A 9,844-nucleotide genomic window follows, 5' to 3' on the forward strand; every position below is an offset into this window, starting at 1 on the left:
ATTTCTGGCAGAAATCATGCCTGCCATAACAATAAAATTCCAGACAGAAACAAGAATATATTGGAGAATAAAAGAAATAGGTAGGTGAAACCTTTGAAAATACAATATCCGTGATTTCTTTTTTTTGGATCTGTGATTTTTAAAACACTCTCCAGGGTCACAGCAGTAGCAAAGTGATGAGACCAAGAACAGCAGGGACTTCATCTCAACTTTACTGTGACTAGGCCAGTAGCTCTGGGAAGTCAGTCTTAGCATTCTACATCTTAGTGTCATTATCTCTGTAAAAATGTGATGGTAATATAGACCCATATCCTAATTCATCTTAATAACCTCAACATCCACGCGGAGTTTGGCATATAGTAGATGAATATCAATTTATTTTGATGAGACTGAATGACTAAATCACCTTTCAAATCCCTTCTTCATATAATAGTTCAACTCTATGTCCCCATCGTCTCAGCAGCCAGACTGAAGAGAAAGTATGTAAAAATCAAACTAATGACCCTTGAACATATTTGATTATATAAATGATTTTATTTCAGTAGTGTTTTCAGGATGGGAGGAAGGTGCAGCTGGCTAACAGGGAAGGTCCTGAAGAGATGAAGCTGCTCAGTTGGCAGCGATGGTCTGCTGAATCCAGCTCACGTAGTTGCAGACCTTGGTGTAGACGCCAGGCTTGTTTTTCTGGGCGCAGCCGTAGCCCCAGGACACAATGCCCTGAAGCTTTCCGTTGCAGACCACAGGGCCGCCAGAGTCACCCTGGGCGAGAAGGAAGAGCCCGTTAGAACTCGCAGCTCTGCCCAGAGGGGAGAAAGGCTCAGGGTGTTCCTCCTTTCCCTGGGGACCACGTTTCCAAGTGCTGATCCTCCAGGAAGCCCATCTCTTTCCCTAGGAAGTCAACTCTCATTCTCCACACTGTACCTCTACTCTTCTCCTCCCTGTTTCTCTCTCCCTGTTTTCCCAACTATGGGTCTGTGAGGCCAAGAAGAGATGAGGAATGGGAAGTTCAAGGCTGCCCATCCAGCCAGGCTACTTTCAAAGTTCCCTGCTCCTACATCTCTCCTCCAAAGGGCACCAGGACGTACTGCTTGCACACAATCTGTGTATCTTTCCCCCTGAACTTTAACCATTAATATGGCAAAAAGAACCTCGGCCTATCCTGAGCCCTCATAATCAGTCCCAGAGACAGCTTTTCAATGTTCTGAGTTTCAGGAACTGGGAAATGTGGTGGAGACACGTGAGGCTGAGCTGGAAGGACAAGGAGTGCGATGCAGCTCACCTGGCAGGAGTCCTTTCCTCCCTCCAGGTAACCCGCACAGAACATGTTGCTGGTGATCTGGCCTGGGTAGGCACTTGAGCAAGAGCTGTCAGATAGGATGGGAGCCTTCAGACACTGCAGGACATCAGGGTAGCTGGCTGTTGGGGAAAAGATTGAAAAGAGAAGAGGATTACCCACACAATCTGGGAAATATCTTTCTCAGTACCTCTCCCCATCTTCCCAATGTTCCCATTCCTTCCCTCCAATTGTCAGTAACTTCTATTTTGGAAGAACAAGCATTATCTGGAGGGTCTTCTAAATGGTTTTAGCCAGCAAATTGTTCTCTCCCTAATACTAGTATCAGTGACCACATACCCTAACCCTAGAGACGTTATTTCTAAAGCAGGGCTATACTTTGAGCAGTTTCAACTTCAGCCTCTGTTCTGTGCACTTCCTCATTCTTTGCTTCTCTGCAAATCACTGTTCATATTTTAGCTGCGTACCTGGCAACTTTAGCTTAGTCCTTTCTTTCTGTGTCATCAAGCAGAGGGATCCTGCACATCTCAGTTGCACATCCTAAGATTCCACAGAACCGCCCTGTTCTCCAGGAACGCTGCCTTGAGGGACATAGGGCTGCCTGACCCTGCACGTGGCTTTGACCTCTAGGATTCCCAGGCCTGCTGACCGTGTCCCCGTGAGACTCACTGCCGCTGCTCTTGGTGTTGCCCCAGCCGGAGATGAGGCACTGGGTGCCGGCAGAGGCGCAGGACGTTGGCAGAGAGACGGAGGCCACCCGGCTGTTGAGGGTGGCAGCTGACTTCAGCTTAATCAGCATGATGTCGTTGTTCAAGGTGTTCTGGTTGTAGCTGGGATGGACGATGCTCTTGGATGCGCTGATGAATTGCTCATTGCCCTCAACGACGTTAATGTTGTCTTCTCCCAGACGCACTTGGATTCCGCTGGATCGAAGGATGACAAGTTCTCTAAGTCTCCAGTGTGAGGGCCTCCCCCTCCCAGTGCAGCCCCGTCTTGAGCATAAGCACAGACAGAGGGCCCTTGCAGTGCACACACACACACACACACACACACACACACACACACACTCATTTCCTGCGTCTCCTGCATTGGTAGGGTGATTCTTTACCACTGAGCCACCTGGGAAAGAGCTATGTTAGGATACTCTAGATATATTTAACCACTCATTATTTTTCTTCCTGTGTCTTTACTGCCTTCATTTGGAAGGCCTCAATGCATACAATGTCTGGTGGGGGCATATAATGAGGTCTTGGAATCTGAATGCTCCCCCTCAAGCATTACTCTATAGTTTACCCTGATTGTCTTTGGCATAGTTGAGGATGCCCTGGCCTCAGAGAACAGGGCTGTGAGTAGTGGTTACTTACGACTTGTAGCAGTGAGCCGCAGACACCACCCACTGGCTATTGATGAGGGAGCCCCCGCAGAAGTGGTAGCCAGAGTTCAGGGACACCTGGTAGGGAACGGTATTTGCCCCACAGGTGTAGCCCCCGACGATCTTGTCATCATCATCCACGGGGAAAGCGACTGGCAGAGAAAAGTTGGAAACTATCTGAAGAACTGACCCACTGTGGAATTTCTACTTTGCAGCAAGGTTTTGCAGATGAACCAGGAAAAGATAAGTCATGTTCTCTTAGGACGTATAATCAGGAAACTGTTATTTAACTATAATTGTTTTCATAATCTTATTCTATCACATATGCTTCTTACACTATTTTAAGTATCTAACTTTTAGGTTTTAATGCTTTAAATTTGATCAATATAATGATTTTTACATTTGTAACATATATACACAAGTAAGAGAATCCTTACATAATAAATGTCTTGAAGCTCACTACTTGAGGTTACAAAGAATACTTTTTACACAAAACCCTGATGAGCAGACATTTAAGTACGTGTTCAATAAAACTTTGGGGTCACCATCATTATGTTTATTTGTAGAGTTCAATATAGGATAAATACCACATGAAGTAACAGAAAGGAAACTTTTAAATGCCATATGAGAATGTTCTGACCTGAAAGTAATGGAGAGTTTTATTCTTTTGTTCCCCAAGTGTCTTCTTGGTTCTTGCCTAGATGTTCATCAAATGATTTCATAGAACATTATAAGGTGTGTCTCTCCAATGTTTCCCCTCATCCCAATTGTCTATCTAACGATTTAAATTTACTCAACATTGTAAAGTTATGACTACTGAGTTGCTATGTTTTCTAAGGAATCCAATATCAGAGATTGTTACATGTACCCTATTATTTATGTATTTTAAAGTAATTTTAGGAAAGACATTTCCTGGTATATAGATAGGTGAAATGAATTTACAACTATGCAATTTGGGAAAATAATATAGTAAGTATGAATTGTGTAAAAATTAGTAGTATAAAAATAGAAATAGTAAAAAAAAAAATAGAAATAGTAATTTTCTATTTCTTTTCATGATTGCATGGCATGTCATATTATCTCAGAGGGATATCATTAGCAAAGATGTGGTAAAATCCAGACCAAAGCTTATATTCATGAGAAATAGAGTGTCTTTGCCTGTTGAGATCCTACTTAAGGTACTCTTTAGTATAGAAGAGACGTAATGCTCACAAGATAAGTCCCAATTATTAAATGCAGATCTTTAGAAAGGACAAAACATTTCCTTAACATTGACTATCATTTCTTTTTCACTGTTGCTCCATAGATAGTACCTTGATGTTCAAGGAAAATTCTTTCTCTTAATATTTTCTGCGTTGATCAGCCCTGCTAACCACAATCTCTAACAAGTGAGATTTAGTTATTTATAGACATATGTACTATACACAGTTATTTCAATATCTTAAGCCTCTTGAGTACAGAGATTATATTCAACATTCATTGCTGTCTTCCAGAGTAGAAAGAACAACCTTAAATACATCATAGAACTTACTATCAAAACTTACCAGCAGCTCCCAGGAGAGCCAGAAAGATGAAGGTCTTCATGGCTGCTCACTGCTTCTGGACTGGGGACTAGGTTTCAGGGTTTCCATCCACAGCTATTTATGTGTCCAGGTTTGTCATGGACACCCATGGCCACCGGTGCCAGAAATGTAATTTCCCTGGAAAATCACAAGTCCAAATTTAGATTTCTATGCCACACTAAAGATAAGTCAGCAACCAATTTAAACATCTGCCCGTGTCCACTTTGCCAGAAGGTTATGGGAATGAAAGAAATGGGCCCACATGGTCACACGGGTCCTCAAAATAGAAAGGAAGTTTCAGTAAGGTCACAGAGCAGGGCTGCAGGTGGCCTGCTTCCCAGACAAAACCTTAAGTTCTCTTATACTTCTGAGATGCTGAAAACTTTCTATGAGGTTTGATCCTGGAGATAGGACTGAAAATTCCCAAACTCAATAAATATTCTTGTCTGCTCCTTATGTGCGCAAACCTCCTGATCTCAATAACTTCCATGATTTCTCACTTAAGGTCAACACAGAACATGCCATAATATGTGGTGATCTCCTTCTTCAAACTCATCCCATAAAAGAATCATAAAAGAACTCTTCCCAAAGCTATGTATGGGGAATATACATATTTTTTTTACCCCAAAGTGTAGGCTGGTGTCTATACTACTTTTCCCAACCTCACACACATGGTGGCCCAGAGGCATGTGTCCGTATTAATTAATCTGTACTTTTGTCACCTCTCTTTCCCATGCACGTGGCTTAGTGACCTTGGAGGCACTAGCTTAAATAATCCTCCAGCAAATATGTTAACATTTGTATTGGCAGGAGCAACAGTCACTGGTCTCTAAGGTTAATTTATGCCCTTTCCCTCAGTGAGTCTGTTTTCCTTTTCCTTGGCTTCTTCTGCCATTTTCCTGGTTAATACATCACCAGTCATCAAGGCTAAACTGGGCTGACTCTTTACCACTACAGTGTGTAGGGAAATTTTACTAAGGATTGCTCTTCTTGAAAAAAGATGTACTAAGTAACGTACTAAAAACTGAAGCAAACAATAAGGCAGCAAAATTCAAAAGGATCAAGGTTCACAGCATACGTTATTGTAACACCCTCGGTGCTGACCTGAGAGTCTGTGCAAAGCAGAATTTCTAATGCTGCCATAAAGGAAATCACGGTTAGTGAACAGGCTGTTCTTTTTTGATAAAGGAACCCTGGAAACAGGCTGAGTTTTCCTTGAGTGTCCTGCTCAAGGGTGGCATTATTTTGGGGACATTTCTATTCTAGCTTCAAGTGTTTGCCCCCACATTTTGGTTGTAGCATCGGCAACCTTTTTCTGTAAAAGGATAGCTAGTACATGCTTTAAGATCTGCAGGCAGTATGGTGTCTGTCACAGCTACTCTGCTCTTGACCACAGGCAACTCTGAACAGTATGTGAAGGAGTGAGCGCCGCTGTGTTGCAGTACAAGCTCATTTACTCAAACAGGCTACAGGCCAGCTTATTTCTGGGTCACAGTCTGTCGACCCTGCTTCAGAAGTTAGGGATGAAACCATTAAATGCCCCACATCCAGACTTGAAGGCTTCGTGCTGAAGAATTGATGCTTTCAAACTGTGGTGCTGGGGAAGACTCCTTGGACTGCAAGAGATCAAAGCAGTCAATCCTAAAGGAAATCAATGCTGAATATTCATGGGAAGGACGGGTGCTGAAGCTGAAGCTCTAATACTTTGGCCTCCTGATGCAAAGAGCCAACTCATTAGAAAGGACCATGATGCTGGGATAGATGGAGGGCAGGAGGAGAAGGGGACAACAGAGGATGAGATGGCTGGATAGCATCACTGACTCAGTGGACATGAGTTTGTGCAAACTCTGGGAGACAGTGAAAGACAGGGAAGCCTGGCGAGCTGCAGTCCATGGGCTTGCAGAGTCTGACACAGTTGAGTGACTGAACAGCAACAAACATTCAGACCTGAAACTAAATGGCGTTCATTTTCACTGATCAGGTATGGCTTGAAATATTGCCTTCTAATTTGTTGCCTTTTCTTCAAGCAATATTTTAGGTAGAAAAGAAGAAGAGAGGAGTTGAGGATTTAGAGCCAGAATACTGGAGTGACAGGGAGCAGGGCAGGAAAAAGGAAATTCTGACAGAAAGAGATCATTTTACCAAAGGAGCAGTGACAACATACTGGAAAGGAATATTTAGATCTGGGACCAGAGTTCTAGCCTTCATTCAGCCACTAGCTTTTTGCCGTTTTTTTTTTTTTTTTGTCCCTGAACTTAAACATCCTCATGGGTAAAATTAATAGCCACAGAAAAAGTTTGGTGAGATGCAGAGGTTGACATGATCTTTGATTCACATAATAGAGTTTTGTTAAAGTGCCAACATAAATAAATTATATCTCTGTCAGAATTCACATTTCCATGCAAATTTCAAAATTATTTGTTCTAGCTCTGTGAAAAAAATGTCATTGATATTTTGATAGAGATTGTCCTGAATCTGCAGATTGCCTTGGGTAATTTGATCATTGTAACACTAATGACGTTCCAAATCCAAGACCATGAAATATCTTTCCATCTGTTTGTATCATCTTTCTTTCATTAGTGTCATAGTTTTCTGAACATAGGTCTTTTACCCCTTTAGATACGTTTATTCCTTTTTTTTTTTTTTATGTGATGGTAAATAGAATTGTTCCTTTAATTTCTCTTTATGATAGTTCATTGTTAATGCATAGAGATGCAACAGATCTCTGCATATAAATTTTGTATTTTGCAACTTCATTGATGAGCTCTAGTAGTTTACTGGTGGTGTTGATGTCCAGATTGATCAGGAGGCCTACCAACCTGAGGAAATAGCTGGCGGTGTTGAGATCTATAACGTGGATCGCAAGATCAAGGTGTCCAACACACTCGAAAGTTGGCTGGACCTCACGGCCCAGCAGATGATGCCCGAAGTGCGGGGAGACTTGTTTGGTGCAAATACCAACAGGAAGTTTTTGGACGAAGCCAGCAGGAGGTGGGTGATGTGGACGCTCCCGACACTGGAAGAAACGAGATGGCCTGAGAGCTTCCTCTCTGCTGTCCTCTGCTCTTGTTTGTCAGTGGATGCTCTTCTGTAGCTAACGTTCTCTGACTGATGGGTAATGATGGGAGTCTCAGTACAACAGGAAACTTTCCTCTAGCTTGTCTCAGGGTAGCACAGCTCCCCGCCATTCTGTAGCTCGCAGTTGCAGGGCCAGGTGTGGGTGCATGCGTGTCCCGCACCTCCTGCTGTCCTGGGCTCCACCGTCCAGCCCACAGGCGGTGGGGTGGTAGACTCAGTCCTCCAGTGCATGTGGGCCTCATCCCTTAAGCAGCAGCAGCAGCTTCTCGCCTGCCTATTTGGACCTAGAAGTGTCTGTAAATGTGATTTTAAGGTCTATTCCATGAATCTGCTCTATTTATTAAAACACAATGTGGAGGTTAAAAAAAAAAAAAAAGAAGATCACATGGCTTATATTCTTCAATTTGTTAATGTGGTGTATCACATTAGTTGATTTGATTTGAGGATACTGAAAACCCTTAGTCCCTGGGATAAGTGCCACTTGATCATGGTGTATTATCATTTTAATGCATTGTTGGATTGTTAGTTGGCAAGTTTTTGCATCTATGTTCATAAGTGATATTTTACCTATAATTTTCTTTTTTGTGATAGATTTCTCTGGTTTTGGTATCAGGCCTGTAATTTTCTTTTTTTGTGATAACTTTGTCTAGTTTGAGTCTCACAGAATATGTTCAGAAGTGTTCCGTCTGCTGCAATATTTGGGGATAGTTTGAGAAGGAAAGGTGTTAACTCTTCTCTAAACATTTGGCAGAATTCACCTGTGAAGCCACCTGGTCCTGGCCTCTTCTTCTTGGGAGTATTATAATTACTGATCCTTTTTTTTTTTTTTTTTTTTTTTTTTTTTTTTACTGGTAATAGTCTGTCCTTATTTTCTATTTCTTCCTGATTCAATCTTGGGAGATTGTCTCTTTCTAAGAATTTGTTCATTTCTTCTAGGTTGCCCATAGTTGTTCATAGTAATCTCTTAAGGTCCTTTGTATTTCTGTGATGCTGCTGTAACTTCTTTTTTGTCTCTGATTTTATTGATTTGGGCCCTCTCTCTTCTTTTCTGGGTAAATGCTTATCTTTTTTTTTACCTTTTCAAAGAACAGCTTTTACTTTCATTGATCTGATCTCTTCTGCTGTTTCCTTTTTAGTCTGTATTTCATTTATTTCTGCTCTAATCTTTATGATTTCTTTCCTTCTACTAACTTTGGGTTTTGTTCTTTCCCTCGTTCTTTTGGGTGTAAAGTTAGGTTGTTTGAGGTTTTTCTTGTTCCTAAGTTTTTTTTTTTTTTTTTTCCATTTATTTTTATTAGTTGGAGGCTAATTACTTTACAATATTGTAGTGGTTTTGTCATACATTGACATGAATCAGCCATGGATTTACATGTGTTCCCCATCCCGATCCCCCCTCCCACCTCCCTCTCCACCCGATCCCTCTGGGTCTTCCCAGTGCACCAGGCCCGAGCACTTGTCTCATGCATCCAACCTGGGCTGGTGATCTGTTTCACCCTAGATAATATACGTGTTTCGATGCTGTTCTCTCGAAACATCCCACCCTCGCCTTCTCCCACAGAGTCCAAAATTCTGTTCTGTATCTCTGAGGTAAGTTTTTATAGCTATAAACATCCCTTTCAGAATTGTTTTTGCTACATACCATAGGTTTTGGGTCATTGTATTTTTGTTAAGAGTAACAGAACTTCCATTTGCAGCGGCATCTACCCTCCACCCTACAAGATTAGCTGGTAAAGCAGACCTAATAAAAGGACAACTCAATTTTATGATAGAAATGCTCAGGTATGTAACCTGAGACCCACGGCATCACTACAGCATGTGCAAATGCCACTATAAAATAATTTGCAGACTTACCACTTGTGAGAATTATGATCTGGGGAGGCATTTATGCAGAGAGAACATCCTATTGGATTAGAAGGAAGGGAGATTAGGAAGAGAAACAGAGATGGATGGAGGTAAAAGTGAAGCTGAAGGTCAAAATAAAGCAACAAAAATAGGAAATAATCAGAAACAAGGAAAACATAGTATCCAACCCAAGTCAATTTTTTGATTAAGGCAGTTTTCTGTCAAATACGTTCATATCTCAAGAGTGCTGAGCCCATAGGTAGGAAGTCAGGAAAACTTGTTTTTTGGTGATTTATCTTAAGCTCCATCATCCCAAATCCCTTTAATATACATACCTTGCTTTATGGGATACAGTTCCTATCAAAGTAAATTGATACCCAACGAGATCCACTACTTAATTCAGAAATATTTTTTGATTCTGGTTTTAGAAACTACACTTTGGGGGATTAGGAAAAGGAAAGTAGTAAGCACCTTGAAGTCCACTCTAGGAGGAAGACACAGGTCCTTGGATATGGGAGTGAGCAATCATTCACAAGTGTTGCAACTTTCAGGACTCTCCGTCAGCTGTCACTTTCCTACTTCATCCTTGCGGAGTGACAGTCATCAGGCAAACCATTTAGCAATCTTAGAAGAGAAGGCAGGTTCACACAGGACAAGTCATCTCAAGCTAACCATTTTCTTTGGGTGGGCTCATTA

The 9,844-nt window shown here is 41.8% G+C and overlaps 1 protein-coding gene across 1 annotated transcript; it reads right to left on the reverse strand.

Moving 5' to 3' along the window:
• Positions 1-609: 609 nt before the first annotated feature.
• LOC136170616 (serine protease 1) lies at positions 610-4,250 on the reverse strand. The gene is made up of 5 exons (XM_065938965.1): positions 4,211-4,250; positions 2,659-2,818; positions 1,960-2,217; positions 1,280-1,412; positions 610-759 (listed from the first exon to the last, which is right to left on the reverse strand). Exons 1-5 carry the CDS (start codon positions 4,248-4,250, stop codon positions 610-612), a joined length of 741 nt encoding a protein of 246 aa, XP_065795037.1.
• Positions 4,251-9,844: the final 5,594 nt, after the last annotated feature.

Source organism: Muntiacus reevesi, chromosome 6 (assembly GCF_963930625.1).
Source record: "Muntiacus reevesi chromosome 6, mMunRee1.1, whole genome shotgun sequence".
Taxonomy (NCBI): Eukaryota; Metazoa; Chordata; class Mammalia; order Artiodactyla; family Cervidae; genus Muntiacus; species Muntiacus reevesi.

Excerpts from the sequence above, each read along its gene's own strand:
- LOC136170616 (XM_065938965.1), bottom strand. The coding sequence starts at position 4,250 with ATGAAGACCTTCATCTTTCTGGCTCTCCTGGGAGCTGCTG. Across the intron at positions 2,819-4,210 it reads GGCTCTCCTGGGAGCTGCTG|TCGCTTTCCCCGTGGATGAT; the intron begins GTAAGTTTTGAT and ends TTTCTCTGCCAG. Across the intron at positions 760-1,279 it reads GAGGAAAGGACTCCTGCCAG|GGTGACTCTGGCGGCCCTGT; the intron begins GTGAGCTGCATC and ends CTTCTCGCCCAG.